This window comes from Ammospiza caudacuta, chromosome 2 (genome assembly GCF_027887145.1).
Source record: "Ammospiza caudacuta isolate bAmmCau1 chromosome 2, bAmmCau1.pri, whole genome shotgun sequence".
NCBI classification, from domain to species: domain Eukaryota; kingdom Metazoa; phylum Chordata; class Aves; order Passeriformes; family Passerellidae; genus Ammospiza; species Ammospiza caudacuta.
Genome location: NC_080594.1, coordinates 18,790,390 through 18,812,679, shown reverse-complemented (window position 1 = coordinate 18,812,679; position 22,290 = coordinate 18,790,390). Strand labels below are relative to the sequence as shown.

General features: G+C 37.4%; 1 protein-coding gene across 1 annotated transcript in view; it reads left to right on the top strand.

The window, feature by feature from the left end:
* The window catches only part of CBLB (Cbl proto-oncogene B), a 130,115-nt gene that overhangs the window by 46,590 nt on the left and 61,235 nt on the right, over nt 1–22,290 (top strand). The window contains exon 4 of the mRNA XM_058825028.1: nt 21,756–21,902. Coding sequence (XP_058681011.1) covers nt 21,756–21,902 — 147 coding nt within the window. The remainder of the gene's footprint in view (nt 1–21,755; nt 21,903–22,290) is intronic.

Here is a 22,290-nt window from a genome sequence, read left to right as displayed (position 1 = left end):
CAAAACCCCTTTTACATCAGCTGAGGAGCTCAATTGCAAAACTGCACCCTGAAGTATAATGGCATTAAATGATTTCCTGTGTGGCATGAGCAAAAAAAAAAAAAAAAAAAAAAAAAAAAAAAAAAAAAAAATTGCAGCCAGATGTAAATATTGTTTTGAAACTTTAATGCCACCTGATAAATTATGTGTGAAAGAATTATCAAATAGAGTTTTGATGCATTTTTTTCTGGTGGCTTTGTGAAGTTTCTTCATGCAGAAAAGAGTCTGGCAGTTATGTGCTTACTTTGCACAGAGGATGTGTTGCATCCTACCCACTTGAATTCTGACTCTATTAAATTGGGTAGAAATTGGAGTGACTAATTATCAGTATGGAAACTGATTTAGAAACAGGAAAATTTGGAACAGGTTTTTCACAAGAAAAAGAAATTCAACACCAGTCTTACATTTAGAAAGGACTGTGTTTTTTCCCCTGCTAGAGGACAGTTTTTCCCCTATAAGTTTCATTTGAGCGAAAGTCTAATATTTGTAATGGGAGAGTTCAGCTCAACAAAGTAGACACAGAAATTCCACACTTTAAAATAGGAAAAAAATCTTCAAGTGGTCTCAACAAGTATCAGTTCTTCATAAGCTTACTTTCATCTTACAGGTAATCTTAGAGTATGTGGCATTGTTCTTTAATTCTTTAGCATTTGGGTTATGTTTTGTTTTAAACATACTATGGTCAACTTTAAACAAAATATGCAGCTTCTTATCTATATGGAAAAGGGGAAATTCTTTCATACAAACTCTCATGGTTTTATATTTGACTACTTTCATGTAAAAAGAGGGGGAGTGCTGAAAGTTCTGGTGGACTTCATGATGTTTTATGTTTCTCCCTTTTAAGGGCCTGTCTCTTTTTAAAGCAAAATTTAATGCCATATAAACTCTAGAATATCTCAACCTTTATCAAAATCTGATGTTTGCTTCCTGGATTTGATGTTCTCATGCATAACATCTTTAGATACTTTGCTTTAGATAAAATCTATAGATGTAATTGTATTTATAGTTCTGTATATTTGTGTCACAGTTATGTTCTGAGATAAAAAAGTGTTTTCAGCAGCTGCTGAAATGGCTTGTGCTTTTGAGAGTGAATATTCAGGTTTTTGCACTGTAAAATTTCTGGTACATTTTCATTAGCAAACGTGTATGCTGTATTGTTTCTTGCCTTCTATTTAAAAACTCAGTCTGTTCTTCCTTTGCTCTTTTTTTCTTGAGTACATATGCTGGTATTCACAACTGACATATTTTCTTCAACAGAAATGAACATTACAGAAGTTTGAGTTGAATTACTATGAACTTTTCCCTGCAGGTTAACTCTGGTATTTTTAGGCTTCCTTTTTAATTGATCAGGCACTTTTGCAGTTGCTGAGTTTCACTGTTGTCTGTGAGCCTTAAGAATGTTCCTTAGGAGTTGGATCCCTGGTGACCAATTTACCCTGGATTTCCACTCTTAACACTATGGCCATTTTTGTGTTCATTAATAAAATGGGCCCATGCTCATGGTGTGGTATGACATGTGTGTCTAGAAAGATATGCCTTCCTCTAAAGACAGGGAGAGCTGATCCGTGGGCCTGCTGGGAATGGTGTCCCACGGGAGCTGTTGCCCAAATTGCATGTGGCATTGTTCTTTAATTCTTTAGCATTTGGGTTATGTTTTGTTTTAAACATACTATGGTCAACTTTAAACAAAATATGCAGCTTCTTATCTATATGGAAAAGGGGAAATTCTTTCATACAAACTCTCATGGTTTTATATTTGACTACTTTCATGTAAAAAGAGTGGGAGTGCTGAAAGTTCTGGTGGACTTCATGACGTTTTATGTTTCTCCCTTTTAAGGGCCTGTCTCTTTTTAAAGCAAAATTTAATGCCATATAAACTCTAGAATATCTCAACCTTTATCAAAATCTGATGTTTGCTTCCTGGATTTGATGTTCTCATGCATAACATCTTTAGATACTTTGCTTTAGATAAAATCTATAGATGTGGGGCTGGGACCATCATGGCAAGGACCTGCCTGCAACAAGGAGTGCTCCTGCCCTGACCCTGTTTTATTTCCTATCACAAGGAAATACACACTGGCCAGTGTAGTCGGGGTTTTTGAACTCTTGTTAAAAATGTATCTTTGCCTTCACTTTCTTTTACAAGAGGGAAAGCAAACATTGCCTATGCATCTGCTGTAGAATATAGCAAAGACTGTTCAAAATGTTCATTTTAACACCCTAGTTAAAACAAATTCTTACAGTCTTGCAGCATGTTGTCGCTTAGAGAGTCATGAACCCCTTAATTAAGTTATTTACATAATAATGGTCTTTTGTGAAAGAAGCAGCAAAGACTGTGTGGACTTGAGGGCTTAACTGGAGTGGGTTGTCCTCCCTGTGTGAGGAGCACTGCCCAAGCTGGGACACTGCTTGAGGCAAGCAGTAGCAGCAATGGATCTGCTGCCTGATCCTGCCTTTTCTTTGAGTTGCTTTGGCTGCACAGAGCATGAGAATAATTTGTGGTTAGTGCAAGGGAAAGCTTTTCATTCCTGAGGTGACAAAATGTGTTATCTCAGGCAAGGTATGTAAATGTATTGTTGGTGTCTGATTGTAATGTGTCGTGCACCTAAGAAGTCTTAATTGCAACTGAGAGCAGGAAAGGAAGTGTGGGACTGGGGCAACACTCAAAATGTGTCTGGAGTCTGAGCATCTCAACAAACAAATGTCCACTTCAGTTTGCTTGCAGTGTTGGAGAGGAAGTGGCCTGCTGTTGTTGTATCATAGATACACAGAATGCTTTAGGTTGCAAAAGACCTCTAAGGTCATCCAGTTCAACGTTTAACCCAGCACCACCTTTTAAGCTAACTGCCAATTTTATATATATTTGTGTATTTAATTATTTATTTATTTATTTATTTATTTTTCACACTTGCGTGTATCTCAATGCCCTGTGGTACCAAAAGGCATATAGGACAGAACTAGTTTATTAGTTACATACATAGCTGATACTTACCTCACTCCTACTTGTAGCTGAAAAATACCTTTCAAGTCAGCTGAATAAATGTTAAAAATAATGCAGGTAATCTAAAGAAAATACCAAGGGGCAAAGGTGAATGTGGTAGACTAGGCAGATAATATAAAGTTAGGAATAGAAGAGAATGTTATTTTTGTTATGTAATGTGCTAATGTGACATTTACCACACAGAATCAGCACTCTGTTTTTATGACATGGGTTTCAGGTAAATCCCACCATATATTGCATATATTCTTGGTATTATGTTTTGTATGAATTTTGTAATAAAAAGATCACCTTGTCCACTGTAATGAAGGAGAACTAATATAATTTTTGTTCTGATCTAATATCATGTCTTTTGTTCTCTGCTGAAGAGATGTTTTGCCAAGCTGCACTGCATCCAGAGGGTAAATTATGGTGTGCAAGGGGCAGTGAGTGCCCCAAGGATATTCCAGAACAAACACACTTATTCTGAAGGGCTTTCAGGAAGCCAAATCTCTCCCCTCTCCATAAGCTGAAACTTTTTCAGACACGGAGAAAAAGAATCCCAGGAAACCTGTATGAGTAGTGAAGTTTGGATGAGGAATTCTTAAATTGAGGACAGATTTTTGGTCTTGGTTTTCAGCTTTTCTGTCATTACCTTTAGAGGGACCTTGTTACTCTTTCAGTGTATAATAGAAGCTAATCATTATAAAAGTCAGTAGTTAAGAATTAATAATTAGGAAAAGGATTTATTACTTGTTGTCAGAAGACAGATAATAAATGGTGGAGTAATACTTCTTGTAACCTCTCTCTTTTTAATCCTTGTTATGCACTGCCCAAGATTTCAGTTGATAGTGCTGCCTGCTGCAGGCTGTAGTCCTCTATGAAAAAAGGGTTTCTGGCTTTTGTTTGAATGTACATTGATGGCTTTGCTGTTGAGATAGATGGTGGGGGATGAGGTAATGAGCTGATGGAGAGTGTGAGATATTTGTTTCACGTAAAACTCTGGCAGAGGCAGGGTTTCTGCAACAAAGTTCTTTGTCAGACAAAAACAGCATAACCCTTGCCTGAGGTTGCCTCATAGTTCAGCACATTAAAATTAGAGATCTCTGTTTGGATTAGGAATTTATAATACAGTAACTAATGCAGATTAACTCATGGATACAAGACACACTCTCAATACTGGAGATGATTTGTCCTTTAACACTTAACCTGATGGATTTGGAGGTCTTGTGGCTGCTATTAAAATAGTTGCACTTTAAGTTCTGGATCTGGGAGTAAGTCCTTGTAGTCTGAGAAATTCTGAGTGATTGCCTTTGGACTAATGCTTCAGTGACACATATTGGTGTTTGTAAGTCCTATAACAGCAACTCATATGGTGATTTATCCTTGGTGTCTTTCCATTATCTCCTAAATTTGCAGGTTGAAAGGGTCTCAACTTTATGGTGTCACAGAATGCTGTCAGCTGTAAGTCAAGTTTTATAAAAGCTTCTTTCTAGTGTTTACCTGACAAATATTTGATCCAAAGCTTTTTCAAATCTTTAATTTTTAGACAAAAAAATATAAGTCTGGATTTGTTTTGACAGAGAAAGTTGCTGATCAAGCAGAGGGAAATTTCTGGTTTATCCTAAGTGGATATATTTGCACTTCTGTAGGTTTGTGTAATAGTGTACATCTAAGTAGTAAAAAGTCAAAGCCTATTAAAATTTTTGAAACAAAGCATAAATGTATATGGTTTTATTATTTTTTTTTAAGCAAGGGAAGTCTTCTTCTATGACAATCCTATTACGTGGGGAAAAGGCATAATTTTAGATCAAAGGCACTTAGTGCTGTTTTTTCCTCTTTTTTTTTTTTCTTTTCCTTTTTTTTTTTTTTTCTTTTTTCCCCAGATGTTGTTGTAGCTTCTCAGTGGGCTTTCCTTTCAGGACTTTTCAAAAATAAGCACTCAGAAAGCTAGGTAGAATTTAGGCCATCTATTCTGAATATAGCACCTGAGTTATAGAGGGATGAACACTGTTTTCAGCCAAGACTTGTTTACAGCAGGATCCACTGAGTTCTGTGGATTGACTGTGGAATTACTTCAGTACAGCTTGGAAGCTCAGGTTTCCCATGTACCAGTGGGGTGGATGTTTTTATTGAATGCTTCCAGGCTCTCCTGCTCTGGCTGCCTCTCTCCACCCCCAGCTTTGATGATAAAAATAATGTTGTGTTTAAATACCCATTGTTGAGGAGCTGACTGTGAGTTGTATGAGGATGAAATGGTGGTATAGGATCATGGCATTGAATGTGTTGGCCCTGAGCCACAGGTAAGCAGCACCTAGTACTTGCAGCTGTAAGAGTTGGAGTTGATGTTTTACACTTGTTGGTGGTTAACTTGCACAGGCACAAGTGTGGAAAGCTAAAACAGCACATGACAGGCTCAAATCCCCAGCCTGCAGCAAAATGTGTGTGACCTCCCACACCTGCCCAGAGGGTCATGCCTGTTTCAGAGATTCTCTGTTAATGTTAATGTTCTCTATTTTGACGGATTAAACTTTGTAGTTGAGGGCTCAGCTTTGGTCTGCAGGAAAAACAGTCCCCCCTCTTGAACACATTCCTATCACTTCATTGTCATTAATATTTACCATTAAGTGAGCTGAGAGTTTAGGTAAGAAATTATTTATTTAGCACTGCCCATTCTTCCAAAAGAAGCTGTGTTGTCCCTTTAAGGCATTTTCCTTAAACATACTGTTAAAAACATTTAAGGGAAGCTAAAGTAGACTCTTCAGAATTAAGTAATTTAAAAACATTTTCTTATTTCCACAGTTGTGATTCTTTGAGTAATGTTACAAATTGAAGCTGCTGCCTAGCACAGTCTGAATCCAAAATTACCTATATTGTTCCTAATACATACTAAGGGCTTGCTTTTGGAAAGAAATAGCTTTCATATTCTCCTAAGAGAGTTATGTACAACTAGTGTGGGATGTTGATGAACTGCTCAGTGTTAGTACATTGTTGCTGTTATTACTAGACTCTTTGCAGGCAGACTGTAGAAAAAGCAAGAAATGGAGAAATCAAATTGAGAGTTATTCTTCACATACTTGTGCATTTTGACTGAAATAATTTTTTCAGATATACTGAGGTCTTAGCTATTGAAATTGAAACTTGCTATGCCTTCTTAATCATGAATCTTCTGTTACTAGCAACGGAGCCTGCTGTGAATCATATGTGCAATTAAGGTGACTAAACCTGGAGGAAAATGTGAACTATAAAGTTCTGAAGGAAGAATTAGAGACATAAATTTTGCACTTTTCATTTCTACCTTTTCATCCTTTTCTCATTTTCAGCTTTCAAAGGGTTTTATTTTATGCTCCTTTAATCCCCACTTTTTAAAAATATATATTTTTAATGTCCTCCTCATTTTCTCCTTCTGAGGTTTTTCTCTCAATACCTCCTCTAGATCTCTTGACCTTTTAATTAACATCACTTATGGCAAAAGTAAAGTTTCTTCTGGCTAGCTTATCTTTTAATATTCTGGATTTAAGCAATGAGTCACTATGACATACTAGCCAGGCCTTTTAATCCTCAAGCTCTCAGGAGAAGTCTTTGGGAATTTTTGTGTTAGAATATTAACGTAGGGTAAGGTTCTTTCTCTTTCTAAATGTTTACCGGTGGGCTTTAGACTGGTATGAGCACATGAATACAACACACTGGATATTTCATATTTTGCCTCAGTCTTTTCCATGGATGCACATTCTGTAAGAGAATGCTCCGTGGCAGATACTACTTTATCTTCTGTACTAAAGGGGGGTCTCTCCCTGTGGGGTTGTGGAATGTGGCTTGGTGGGTGGGAAACAAGAAGCTCCAGGATAGCTATTCGGCCTTTGCCTTCTCTGTTTCCCCTTTCCTGTCTGTCTCTCACAGTCTTCCCATTCTCTTCTCTGGGAGCCAGATGAAAAATTTACTTTTAGCCATTAGGGAATAGGAGGAGTGAAGGAGTACTGTGGGACTTCTGGTGGAAACTGGTGTACAGGACGTTGCTTTTTCTGGGAAGCTGTCCAGGGACAGGGCAGGCTGTGTGGGGACTTGGGGCACAAAATCTTCCAAGGACTCTGTCTTTTTTGCTGATACAGATTGAGATGTTTTTCAAGTTGGCTGCACAAGCTTCTCCAGCATTACATCTCTTGTAGTTAGGTGTAATTCTTCTTTTTTTGGTAATGATCCTTTTCAGTCACTAGAGGACAGAGGCGTTGTAGTTGTTTGAGTATAAGAGCCAACAATAGCTATTGATCACAAGTATTTCTTATAGTAACTCAGATATGGCTTATTACAGCAATAGTATTTCTCATTCACTTCATGTCACATGTCTTTTATGTGGGATGAAAACTGCTAATATGGGTGGAAGGTCTTCCAACACCAAGTATGTCACACCGAGTGAAGCTCTTTGTCGAGGATATTTCAAAATGTGCCAAACATCAGCAGGCTACCTGCTGTGGTACCTGGTGCTCTGAGCTTCCCAGAGATGGAAGGAATGCAGATTTATTTTTCCAGTTCTGTTTCCCTTCAGATCTAAACAGTTGTCTCTCATTATTCATAGTATCAAAGGGTGATTAAATACATGGTGTACTTTGGTAGTTAATGCTCCTTTCCTATTCCAGGATGGCTGATCTGAAAAAACTGAAGTGAGAATGTGTTTTTGACTGTGAATATTTTAGTCCAATGGCTCTTAAGAGTATATTTATGTATTTAATTTAGCTGCAGCATTCAAGTAATTAGAGAAATTGAAGTGTTGGGAATGTAAACAACACTAAAGATAGTATAATTTCACACACTCTTAATATAAGTATTTTCACGTGGTGAGGATATTTAGTGCAGTGATTTTAAGGATGACTCATGAAAAAAAAAAGGGTGATTAGAAATTTGCAGCTGGATGTCTTAATATCCAGAGATTTTTGTTTGTTTCAATTTCCGTCTCCTGTTCTTACTTGCTTTGGTAGCAAGAACTGAAATGCTTCGGTGTTTGAGGGAAGATCAGTATTGTCTTTAGGTTTACATTCCAGTCTTTGAGGGAATACCGGTATTGTCTTTTGGTTTACACTCCTGTTTCAAAGCAATTTGTTTTCAGAGACTGATGGATTGTTCCAGGAATCCATAATTGCATAAAGTGTTTACTTTTGCAAGTAGCAAAGTGAATTTTTGCCTTGCTAGGCAAAACTGCACAAGTGTTGTCTCAGGGGAGTAAACTCTTAAGGTGTAACTCCTGGAACCTTCATGCCTTCAAAACTATTTTTACCAGAAGGAATTTTAGTGTATTTTGTGTTTAGTTGTGATTCTATTCATGTGTATTGTTTCAATGGCCTGCATGTGATAAAATGTAGCAGTAAGTGAAACATAACAGATTTTCACGTTGGTGCTCAGAATTTGGAAGTTTCCACTGCAGCTGTGGTGTAGTAACCTTTTCTCTTTGGACACTTGCCCTCTATGAGCCTCTTCATCTAATTTTAGGAATGCTGTCTTACTTGGCTTTCACTGTTGAAACTGATTATCTTGGAAGACATCTGTGATTCAATTTCACCACCAGCCCCCTTAACACTGCTCAGGTCTCCAGTGTTGGCAAGTACCCTTGTAGGTTCTTGTTGCAGCTATCATTGTAAGCACAGAACAGGGCTCTGCTCCTGACCAAGCCTGGTGCTTCTCTCAGTCTTTGCTTCAAGCAGTGCCGCTCCACCCCCTGCCCTTTCTGCTGCCAGACAATGCCAGGCCACCCTCCTGGTGAAGCACGTAGCCACGCTCATGCTACAGGCTGTGACTTGGGCAACTTCAACTCTCTAATCTCAGTTATGGGGGTCAAAAAGGATGATTGTCAACAGTAGAATGCTTCCATTCACCAAGGCATCCAAAATTAATTTATGAGTGATCAGGTATTAGAAGTTCTGTGCAATCAAATTGTATGAGTGAAATGAGTGAACTTAAAAGCTTTGGGGGTAACCTATGAACCATGTGCTTTAGTTCTTGAGTCCTGTGTCTTGCTTTTAAGACAGAGGCTGATCTAATCATTATAGTTATTCTTGTTTTCAGTGGTGAGCATAAGGAGATACCTAAGGAAGAATAAATGGGGCAAATAAGTATAATTGAGTGTGTTTCCCTAGTACTCTCTCAGCCTTTGGCCGTTTTTAGCCAAGGGATTTCCTGAGCCTGTTGTGCATTGTTACTCCAGTAACCTTCAGTGAAGCAGCTCTTCCTGATGTTTTCCCAGCTTCCCCTCAAACATATTTAAACTTGCCTCCTCAGTATCCTTAGGCAACAACTTCTGTGCATTAGGGATTTTTTGAGCTTGCTTCCTGTCACCTTCACTAAATGTTCTAGTTACTGTCAGTCCTCATCCATCTTCCTTATGTCATTTGCAATTTGTAGATCTCTTATCTGAGTTCCTCTGTGGTTACTCATCCAGTGTGAGGAGTCCCACCACACTTCATTCCGCCTCAGTTTGTATCCATTTCTTACCTTTGGTAACCTCACTTGGCTTTCAGTGTATCTCTTTTATCTCTGTTTCTTATATGTCTGATTTGATAGCAGGCAACTGTGTTTCTACATGGTGGCATAATTATGTTTTCTGGGTTTTTTCCTCTCTTATTTTGCTAATAATTCATTATATTTGATGTGGGTTTTTATTGCTGATGAACATTGAGCAGATATTTTTATGGAATTACCTGTCATAATGGAGAATTTTGCTTCTGATTGACAATGGACAGGTCAGAGCCTGGTATTTTCTACATCAGGTCAAGATTTTTTGTTCAAATACATTATGCCTTCACATATATTGAACTACATCTGCTGTTTTTGTTGAGCAGTCACTTTGCAGCTATTTGCAGTTATCTGTCAGCCTTATAGCCTTTGAATAGCTTCATGTAAAATAAATAATAAGCAGATCAGGGTATAAATTTCTTCATGGTTATTGTACTTTAGATGAAAAAAAGGAAAGTAATTTTTTGCAAATAGCATCTCAGTCTTTTTCATTCAGTTCTCTTCCCTTGCTTTTCATGGGAGATAAGGAGTGAAGAGGCAAAATGGTTTATTTTGATTTGTATGGACAGCTTCTGTTTGGAGATTTGACATCAGTACGTCCTGAAGGCAAGGATTCTGCCTCTGTTTACTTGAAAAACACACCTGTCTGTCTAGCTATATCCTTGTGGGTTTTAGGGCCTGCTTTTACTGTCCAAATTACTGATGAAAATATTTCAGCCAGCTTTATTTTTTTTTCCAGTTAGTGTGAAATCACACATCTTATAAAATCTGTTAGACTTTGACCAAGCTCTGTGCTGCATTCTGTTGATGCCAGATGATTCCTAACCGTCCTGTTGGGTACACACTGACCTGATCCTCAAGGGCCACGACTGTGTACAGCATCATTTCAAGTGGCATTTTGGAACCAAGGATTTGATAGTTCTCTCTCTGCTATTCTGTTAGGAACAGATAAAGTTCCTAACACAATGTGGCAGCAATGTATCTGGATTTAAATGGTTTAGATGTGCTCTTCATATGCAGGAGGGCAGGTGACTGAGTGCCTCAGGGGGTATGTGAAAGGGAATAGGTTGTTTACTGGTTTGGGTAGTTTTCTTCTCTCAGTGCAAGTCACTTTACAGTCTCTCAGTCAGTAAATAAAACCCCAGTGGTTATTCTGAGACCCACATACAGTTTCAGTACTTCATATATCTTATTTTGTATATTTTTGTGCCATATGCATTTGTGTGACACTGCTTAGCTATGGGACACAGACTTCTGTTATCTGAATGCTGCAAACTAGCAGCATCTCAGCTCTAAGTAATGTTTAAATTATTTTCAGTGAATGATTTCAGGTGGATTTGATTAGAGTGCATCTAATGGAAATTTTTATTATGTGTTTGATAGGAATTCAATAACTTGAGACATGATTTGAAGACTGATTATTATAATTTGATGGGTTATGTAGCTTTCACTTGAATTTCCATTTTGAATAAATATCATGTTTTCATGTGGTCTAAAATATTCTTAGAATGCTTTAGTGACAACACTTAGAATGCTGTAATGAGAGTGTCTGCCTACGTGGAATCTGATTTCAGGGCTTAGGGTCAAAATTCCTATATATTTGAAGGTCTGTAAAAAATATATTTGTTAAAGTGTAGAGTTTCTCTACTCATTTAATGATGACACTTTTCACACAAAGCCACATGGAATGAAGAGGGTTAGTTTTTGTAAAACAATTCCACTTTTGATGAGAGGCTTCTGTCACTGTCACAGAGCAAATAAATAGAAGTGATGATGCACAAGAGGCTCAAAAAGTAAAATCCAAGGACTTTTTCTGAAGTTGAATTCTATGGCAAAATGTGCAGCTCAGTATTTTCTCTTGATCAAGTCTCAGAAGCAGCTCAACCAGGAAAATTCCTTTTTGGCCAGGCTCTTTGGAATGCTGGGACAGCTTGTGGTCTTGCACTCAGTGGAAACCAGCAGGTACTCCTCTGCAGGTTACAGCACTTTTAAAAATACAGCAGTTTTTATACTTCTATGCACTCCTAATGCAAGATAGTGGATGTTATTTGAAAACTTCTCTTTAGATCCCTTATCTGCATTGGAAGATCTGATCAGTAAAAATACTGCTGTACTTCTTACCACGCATACAAACAAAAACAAAATCATAACTGAAAAGGTAAGGTCTCAAAAGAATTGCCAGGAATGATTCTGTGTGTGGCCATGCTTGATCCCCTTTGGGTTTGTACATTTTCACTGTCTCTAAATCAGTGTGAGATTTTTTTTATTCCATGGCTCTGTTGCCTATCTAGGCCTGAATGCAGAGAGGAGATGTTCACTTAGATAGCAACTGCACAATTATTTGTTTAAGGAGATTATTAAACACCAGGTGCATTTGTTCCTGGTGTTTAATACATCTCCTTATAGTTTAATTTTTTTCATGATGTTCAAACTTTTCTGTAGAAGTGTTAGCTTTTTCTCGTTGGCTTTCCCATGCTGCTCTGCATTATCATACCTTGTAAATAAATCTCTCTGAGTACAATGTTGCCATCTATTTCTTTCCATTTCCTTTCTCTATCTTCTGTCTTTGCTCTTGAATCAAACATCTCATCTTTCTTTCTGATTTAATTGTGGGCTTTGCTAAGAGAAATGGAGAATAATATTTTTATTCTATCTTCTTGTGTGTTAAAAGCCCCCTGTGTAAGAATTAGATCTGTGTCTCACAGCTGCAGGCTAGCTCAAACTTAGGTTTTGTCCTGCATATGTTTAGTCAAGTACCATGAGCTCAGAATTCAGTGCTGAGAATTTTGAATTTTGGGCCCTCTTGCATAAATAAGATTTCCCTCAGTTCCACCATTTAGCCAAACTTGTGTCAGTCTCACCAAGAGTACTGGGAGGCACACAGGATCCAAAGGCCATTTCCTGGTAAATATCAAAAATGGATTTAGGTACTTGAGAATTGTATAAGTGGGGAAAATGCATATGGATATTAGTTTGCCAAAAGTCCTTAAAGTCAGAAAGAAGTATTTACCAGTCCTGCTTTGAAATGTGGCTAAATTGTGTTGCAGATTTCCACAGTCACTTAGTGTGATGAGCAGTAAGCCTGAAAAATTTTGGATTCACTCTCTAACAGTCATAAATATTTGTCTTCTCAAAAAGCCATACTGTTGCAAAATTCAGTTGGTTTTGAATTTAAAGTACTTTTTGCCTGTTGCTAAGAATGCTCATGAATCTCTTTTTAGTTTATTTTACTTAGAAAACATCATAACAGCATGTTTTAAGGGGAGATCATAGTCTGAATAAAAAGCCCTGGAAGGAGAAGCCTGATTCCATGTTCTGGACTATTTCTGTGTAGGAAATGAGCACACTGCAGACCAGTGAAGTGAAGCATCATCGGTTGTTTGCTGCTCAGATGGGAGGCAGACCTGCACAGGAAGAGGATTGCTCGGGGTGCTGCATGGCACACGTGCTTTGTTGGTGTTAGCACCTCAGAACCAAGAACCCACTGAGTTTCCTGAGTTTTTGCATGACAGCAGCCTAGATGAAGCATGACACAGAACTAAACCACTTTGCTTTGCTCATGCTCAATTACTGTCAGGGGGATAAGCATTTAGCCCATCAGTACCTCCTTGTGCCAGCCCTGGCCTTTGGCTGCTGTGTTGGCTGTGGCAGGATTTGTGCCAAATTCAGCCCCTTATCCCCTCTGGAGTCACTTGAGTTGGTCCATGCAGCAGGGTCCCTTTTTGCACACAGCTGTGCTTGGCCTGGCACAGATGTGCTCTATCCATGGCACAAATAATCTTCAAACCAAGTGATCCTTACAAGAATTATGAGGAAGATGGTCGGATGGGGAAGTATTAACAGCTTTTGGTAGTATCAGTTCTACTTCCAGTACATGGAATAATAGAAGTGACCTCACTTTCTCTTGCAATTCAAGGTGCTTACTGGCCTAACTGGGTACCAAAAAATTATACCAACCACACCTCTGTCTTTAAAGCTGCTTATTTTAGCCAAGTGTTGTTTTGAATATCCCTTCCACTTAAAGGCTTTGGAAGATGGCGAAAGGATGCTAATTCAGTCTTCTAGGTTTCACATTAATTCATTCATGTTTTTAACAAGTTTTCTGTCTTTCTGCATTCAATGAATTAATTCAGCTTTTTAAAGACTTAGTATACTGTTGTTCCTGGGGAATTCTGTGATAACCTCAGTTTCATTTATACATACAGATATTAGACTTTAGACTTAACTCAGTGTTCAGTTAAATAATATTGGACCATTATACACAAAGATGTCCATGGGAGGAGGTTGGAGAAAGCAAACAGTACTTGAACAACATGTTGTAACTGAGGAGTGGAGCCATAGTGCAAAAGCAATGGGCTGTTAAAAAGTAGCAAATAAAACTAAACAGCCAGTGTCCAGCTGGGTTTTTAAATCTGTGTACATGTTCGATTGGGGATGTTAAATCATGTATTTTGTACAGATGATCTAGTAGGTCCATTGAAAGTCTTGGTAGTAAAATCAATAAGTCTGTTAGCTCTTAGTTTATGTTGCTACTTTAAATGTTATAGGATTGACTATCCTTCACAAGTATTTGTACTTGTAAATATTCAGACCAGTTTTATGCAAGTTGCTTTCAGAGTAGCATTCTCTAGAGGGATTTTTTTTGTAACCTCTATCCTTCTGCATAACTAATTAAAGATAATAATTATGGGCAAAATTATTAAATCTTTAGCTTGTCAACATACCTCTTTATTTTTGATGACTCACAATTTGCTTTATGCAGACTGTGTTTCCTTTGTTGTTTCTTATTCCTGCCAGCACTCCTGAGGTTTTCATTTCATGGTTTTGTTTGTTACCTCATATACCAGAGGGCTTGTGAAGAAAGAAATTAAAATGGTTTAGGAGTACCTTGAGACATTTAACTGTGTGGATAAATGCCCCTTGGACAGAACTGGAAGTAAAGAAAATTTCAAAACTTGGACTGTAAAGCTTAAAGCCCAGCTAACAAGAGCTGTTCATAGTTGCTGCTGTATGGAGCATTTGTTCAGCAAAAAGCAAACAAAATCCTTGGATAGAACTTTGCTGAAGTGTTGGTGGCACAGTGGCATGCCAGTTCACAAATGAAAGAGCGGTGAGTAGACAGACTCATCAATGTTTATGGAGTGTTACAGATTGGCAAAAACCCTGGCCTTCTTCCTTCCTCTGTGTTTATATTTCACTTTCTTTACTAAGATGCTGTATATTAAGTTAATTCTTGTTTTTTGTATAAATTGGGCAATAAATACCTGCTAAAAAAGCAATGACAGCTGATAAGCAGTTTCACAAGATGAAATGAAATTTTGAATTCTTCAAGCATTGCCTTCTTCCATTTTAATATCTTTTTTAAAATATGAGAGCAAAAGGAACCAGGCTGCTGGTGAAAGTTGGTGTGTCAATGTAAAATGATTTCTGAGCTAAGGAAAAGATGGAGGAAAATTCAAAGTGACATTGGAATCAGCTTTTTGTTTTCCAAATCATCCTTGCCCAATCTTTACCCCAAGTCTGTCATTTCTTCCTTTTGGTATCCATTGTGAATAGCACAGACTTGTACCATATTCCTTCTATCTGTGACAAAGAAGCTGATGAAGAGCCATTCAAGGAAGGATGCTGCTTTCCTACCCATAACAAACCCAGCTCCTCCATGGCTCAAAGAAATGTAGTAGTTGCCTCCAGTTAGTTTCTTACAATTTTATACTACCTTTTTAGGGTTTTTTTGGTGTTTTTTTTTTGCTTAATATATGATTAATTTAGTTATTGGTTGAATTTTGCCATGTTTAAGGCAGGTTTTTAGGTTTTGTTTGTAGAGCAGCTTACAGATAAGGAATACTACTACATCACATCAAAGTTTAGTTATATGTGTTCCTTCCATGAGTCAGTGGCACAAGTAGGAAATAGAGCTCATGATTATTCTTAATCCCAGGGACATTTCATCCCAAGAATAGGCTCATATACTTTGGTCCCTGAACAATACCCTGTCCTTATATAGCTTTTAAAAATAATCACTGCACAGAAGAAGAGTTGATCTGATTGCCAAATATGATGGTAGGCATTTTTCATCCCTGCAAGCTTGTTGACAGGAACCTTTGGTTTCCTTTGCTTCCTCTAAAGTGTTAAGGAATACTCCATTGTTCAGATTATCTGACTGCATTCTGCACCTGTAGATTTCTAAAAAAGAAGTGTTGGGGTTTTTGTTTTGTTGGTTTTTTTCCTTGTGGAAATGTTACTGTTTTTGAGGGGGATTTTTTTTTTGTTGTGGAGTCGCTTTGGTTTTTTGGTTTTTTTTTTTTTTTTTGGTAGGTTGTTTTACTAATTCTTTTTCCTATGTTTCCTGTCTCTGAGAAGGGAAGTTCTATAAGAGGAAGGGAGATGAATGAGTCAGGGTTGTACTGGATTATCAAGAGTGAACCATTGTCAGCATGTATAATTTTTAGTCTTTTCCCCATGTCTTCTGGAGATCTTAAAAAATTCACATATTTCTTCAGATTTTTTTATCTTCTGCATTTTGTCCTGGACTTAGTGCATTCCTATTTGAGTCACTTATCAGTAGCTAATGGCAGAAGTATCATCTGTCAGGGGGTTTTATGAGCAGCTATGACTGTCCTTATAGTGGCAATATAAAAATGGGAAAGAATTTGTAAAGAGCTTTTTTTACACAATGGAAATCTGAGTCACAAAACATAAATTCTGAACTCTGTGAGAGTGGAGTAACAGAGCTCAGAACATGGGTCTTCATTTCCCTCCTTTGTACCCGAATCACAAGACTCTATTCTGTTCCTTTGGATCAGTAACATGTATTTTGTAGAATCCTTGTGTTTTACCACAATCAAGCATATGGATCAGAGATCTGTTTTGAATAGAACTAATTAAGCGAAATGAGCTCTGTACATATGCTTTGGATTTTGAGGCTTTAATATTTGGGGGGGATGGATTTTTAGAAGTCAAAGTAAACAATTCACCTTATGAAATTCATATTTCAAACTTTCTTTCGTCTTAGTTCCTATGCAGTTATGATTTGCAGTTTTGCCAGCTAAGAGAGCTGTCTTTGTATGATTATTCTATAAAATGATTATGGAGGAATTATCTGTTATTTAGGAGTAGTTTGGTGAACTTTTTTGAAAGTTCTATCTGGAAAATATTCTTAGCTGCCAAATAGATTTTATTCTAACTCTACAGACTGCTTTTCCTTTCCAGGTATTGAGTTGTATATTATGAGTTGGAAAGTTGGTGTATTGCTTATTACAGCAGCTGATGGTTTAACAAGTGTATCAATGTGAATGCAGAAAGATGAAACACTTACTAGATGCAATGAAGAAGGAAATCCAGCAATAACCTAATTTTTGGAATGACATAAATAACTGCAGAGATATTCATTCATACTTCTTTTCCAGACTAGAGGGTTTTTTTTTCAGAAATATTTGTAGCTGTAAAATGGTTGTTTTTTTTCATGGGCATAGTAATACATGGGCATGAAAGCAGAAAATATATATATGTGGTATGTAGGTAGAGGTAAACATTTTCAAGCTTTTGCAGGAGTAACAACTATTTATTGTTAAAATTATTTTGTCTTGGTTATTGTCTGTGACATCCAATAATTCTGAAGGACCAGGGCACAGATTGATGCTTTGCTTTGTGTATTTATGCACAGGCTGGATCTGCTGTGCGTTTTTGTTCAGAGCTCTCCAAGTTCAGAGCTCTCTGAGCATTTTGTTCTGTTCATCCATGTCCTGCAGTAAATGCAGGGCTCAGGTGTTCCTTCCACCTCATAATCAAAGCCAGTGGCAGAAAGGAAGTGACACTGCCTAATTCCCTGTCCAGTCCTGTTTGCTGGATTTTGCTGCCTTCCAGCAAGTGAAACAAACTTCATGCAGTGATTACAAAGTTGACACAGCCCAAACCTATCTATGCTATTGCATGTTGATCATGCTTTAGTTCATTTTTCAGTAGATCCAGGAGGGCAGGACTGCTTTCAGACCTCCTACTACTCAGCTGCTGCTGTTTTGCTTTAGCTGGGATATCGTAGTATCTCCAGTATCAAGCCTTGTTTTCACATTGCATATGACTGATATTTAAATAGTCCTTCAATTTTCAAATCAAATCTTTGCAGTATTCTCTAGCTGACCTCACTCCTGGCAGTTGAAGAGAAAATTGATTCAGAATATAGTAATTTGCTGAGAAGTGAAGAAACCCAAAATTCTTGTCTTCAGGCTTTGATCTCTATTTAGAAATCTTGCTGATGAGGTATAACTTCAAAAGACAGATTCATTTTGAAATTTAAAAAATACATCTTTCTCATTAACCAAGAGATGCTTACTGATTCCGTACATCTTTACAAGTTTATGTGAAATGAAAATTCAGTATTTAATCTTTGTATCTCAGGTGTTCTGGGGTCGATTCAGACCGTATTGTGTCTTCAGTAAATCTGTCATGGGCAAAGATGGTTGGCAACAAACCATAGACTATGACTGACAAAATGATACTTCAGGAATCAAGTTCTACAGGGGATTTGACTTGTATGGCATTAATTTGACTCAGTGAAAGGAAGGTAGCAAAAATCTAAGCTTGAATTATAGGAAAAACATCAGCTGGGAGGTATTGACTATGTTGCAAGTAATAGGGATGAGACCTACACTGTGTGTTACATAAAATGCTGTTGATATTACATCATTTAGTGTTAAAATATTGTTATATTTTACCACAGTAGCTATTATATACTGGCAAATGATCATCTTAGTTCACTTTTGTATAAAGCAGTGTTGTTTGATTTTAATTTCAGGAAATTAAGATTTTTCTCATCAGCATGAAATCCCTTTTCTGCAGAGATAAAACATCTGTGCTCTGTTCCACAGCTGAGGAAAGAAGTTCCACCTCTAACCAACCCCAGGTTGCCAGTGAAAGGATATTATAATTTTAAACCCTTAAAGCTGGCTGCTGAGGCATTAAAACCACTATTTATGTATAATTTGGATAGTGTTATTTTGAGCTGTAACTCCATTGTGATCCCTTAGGATATCTCTCCTTCTGGAATCCAGTGAGTCAAAGGGTCTCTGGAGCATATCTCTATCTGCTCAGCTCTTCTGCTCCACCAGGCTGCCAGTGCAATTGTCCCCTTGCCCCTGCATCAGTCTTTGCTGTGACCTGGAGAAGAAAACCTTTATTACTGCAAGAGATGTAGACTGGATTCTTTACAATCTCATGGTGGCAACGAGACCTAAAATAGGTGCTCAGATCAAATGGTTCTTTGGCTTCCATTAGAATTATCCACTAAATTGCCAAACTTTGATGGTTTTAGTTGTTGTTTTTTCAAATGAATACCTTGTCTTAAACTTATGAATGGAAAGTAAGATGGAAAAACTTATGAATGGAGAGTAAAATGGAAAATTTTTGACACTGGTCCATCCTTCATATGGGAGAAGGAAGGGAACCATCCTAAGCTGAAAAATGCTTCCACATTTTTCACACTGCCAGGTCTGATGAAGTGCGGTACATGCTTCCTGAGGTGTCCTGGGAACGCCCTCCCCAAGGCAGGAAAAGTACATTGCTGAAATGGGTAGATATCTCCAGGCAAATGAAATGCTCAGAGAGGGGAGTCATTGCCCACCCCAGTGCCATCATCTCTGCATCATAGTAGTTGAAAACCCTTTCAGAAGTCAGTGAGCTTTGTAACTTTGCCTCAAGAAGGGACTGAGATCTGGTATCGCAGAAGCATATCTGAGCAAAAATGGTGCAATATGTACTTTGCGGTTCTAAAGAAAAAAATATGTAAGTGAAAAAATGAGGCATGATTTATCATGGCTTTTTGATACCAAAGAAGGACTTGAGATAGTTATCTCATAGAGTAAGAATCAAAATTAAAGAGAAAAAACCAGATGTCCTGCATATAAATTACCAGGAGTTTGTCATCTCTTGCAGTTTGTACATGCTGTGATATATGTTCAAGCACAGACAAGCTTCTAGTTGGTTTCAAGTTTCACCTTTGCCATCAGATAAAAAAAAGCTGTCTCAGATGTTAAAATATTTTTTTCTTGTTTATTCAAATGCAAACAAAAAATAGGTTTTTTTTTTTCTTTCCTTATAATTTTTTCCTTATGATTACTTTACTCCTTTCCTTACGGTTTTGTATACCGGAACAGAAGTGTCCTGATGCACGTAGTGACTGGTGCTGCTCTAAGAGAGAAGGAAGAGGCTTTGTGATTTCGATGGAGCCATTTGGGAGCGTGTCTCTCCTGCGCATTTGCTGCCACATCCCAGCCGCTGCTGGCCATGTCCTGGCCATGTCCTGTGCAGCTGTGCCCAGCAGGCAGTGCCTCTGCAGGGACAGACAAGGAAATGCCCCAGATGGCACCTCCGTGTGGCTTCATCCCTTAATTCACTGCAGGGCTCAAGCCTCAGGGACCCAGCGAGCTCACCAGGTGAATTTGTACCTGAAAAGAGCCCCTGCAGCACAGCACAGCACATTAATGTGGGACACTGATTGTGCCAGGCAAGGCAGAGCTCTGCTCGAACTCGCACCGAGTCGTGTTCCCATCTGTCCCAAGTACAGAAAGCTTCTTGTTTAATCTTGGGTCTAGGACAGACTGAGGAAGCCACATGAAAAAAGCTGTTGCTTGCCCTTCTGCATCAGGCTTGAGTTCTGAAGAGTAAAATAATAAAGAATACATGGGTGTGATTAAAATACAAAGGAAATAGGAAGGGGGAGATAGCAAGGAACTATTGAGCATCGTAATTACAGACATCTGATTTTGCTGAAGGAATTAGAGGATTCTGAATGACTTACCCCTAAGCCATTCTTTATCTTGAGGAAAGGAGAGTGTATTCATCAGGGATTGCTTTGTTTGTTATAAATTACTTATGTTTTCACAACAACTTTATCATCATTTTCTTGTTAGTAAAACCTATAGAATATCTGCAACACAGAAATTTCTATTATAAAGTTCACAAATGAAATTGAAACAATTACCACCTCAGTGCTAAATTGAGTGTTCTTTTTGGAAGACCCCAGGAAATATGTTCAACTAAAATAAATGTCTATCTTAATATTTCCATCTGTCAAGGAACTTAAGCATAAGTTTGAATTTATTTAAAATACTGTCTTTAAACAGACTGTAAATTACATGATTGATAAGTATTTTAAGCATGTGTGGTTTTCATTAAATTGCTTGAGTATTTTTAAATAATACCTGAGATGGTTAAAGCTGAACTGGCCTGACATAGATAGGACACTTTTAACACATTAAAATACTCCAGTAGAATTCACAAGAATACAAATCCTTCATTACAAACTGCTCAGTCTCCTCTATTTTGTATATTAGCTTGGGAAATGGCCCTTTTTTTCCTTCCCATTAAGGAATCTCCAGACAGAAACTCTCATAAAGATTCCTCCTTCTTTCTTTTCTCCTCTCCTCACCATTTCCTACAGATTTTTCTGTACAAAAGGATTATTTGCGTTTAAGGATTTTTTTGTTCTTTGTACTATACTAGATGGGATTTCTGTGCCAAAAGCCAAGTAATTTTTGATTACCTGATACAAGCCTGGAAAATGTATGGAAATGAGACAATAGCAAAAAAGCTTGCTTTTTTTTTGTTTGTTTGTTTACAACAAGTTAGGTTTTTGTTTATAATATGCTAGTGAAAGTAAGTTTTAACTAGAGAGTATTTGAAAGGAGAACAAGAAGTAGATACACTAAGAGAACGCTGAAAAAAAATCATAGGAAAAAGGAGTAAATCTAGTTCTATGGCGTGTTTATATTTCTAGAGACTTGGAATGAAGCAGGTTTGTTGTCACATACAAAACTATAATTTTAGATTTTTGAGTGTGGAGTAGGTTTTTGGTTTTCTTTGTTGGTTGGGGCTCTTTTAAAATGTATAAGCTGTCTAATTAGTATATATTCTTGCTTCTGCAATGGGTAAATGAAATAAAAACACACAAACATATTGCACAAGAAGTGTATCTGAATATGCAGTTGAGAACTCAAATGTGTTCTGTTTGCAAAAAGTAGTTTATATTCATGGAGACTTATGATAAATATGTCCTCAGAAGTCTATGGAAACACAAACCACTGATTTGTATTTCTTTGTGATTTCAGTTGAAAGCTCAGTGTTTTTCTTGTGTCACAGAGTGATTGTTATACAAATACATGGGATATGTGAAATACTGAAAGATTGATTAAATTTATTAAATTCAAAGGATTTGATGTGATTTTTATCCCTATTATATCTGCAGGAGAAACCTTACAAAGCTGTCTCTCATCTTCAGCCACATGTTAGCAGAAATCAAGGCTATTTTTCCAAATGGACAATTCCAGGGTGATAACTTCCGCATCACCAAAGCCGACGCTGCAGATTTCTGGAGGAAATTCTTTGGAGATAAGTAAGTGACTTTTGTAAACTCCTCAATTCTTTCTAAACATAAGCATTAAATGAATGAACTTTTCACAAATCCAAATAAGGATTGGTGGGTGTTCTGAAGATAATTTCTCATCTAGGTCTTTAAATTGGCTGAAATTGCTGAGTTTATTGTTAGTGGTTTTTTTTCCCAATGCTGTAATTTGCTCAAAGGTAGTTTTGTTAAGGGTGCTTAAATTCAGTCTTACTGCAAGAAGTTTATTTGTTCCATTATAGGGTGAAGATAGTATATTGCTTTCATGAAGTATATGGCAAATAATATCCTTTCATATTAAATATGTATATATATATTCTACAAACGGAATCTAAATCTGAATTAGGAACTTGGTCTTAAGTTTCATGGACAGTATGTT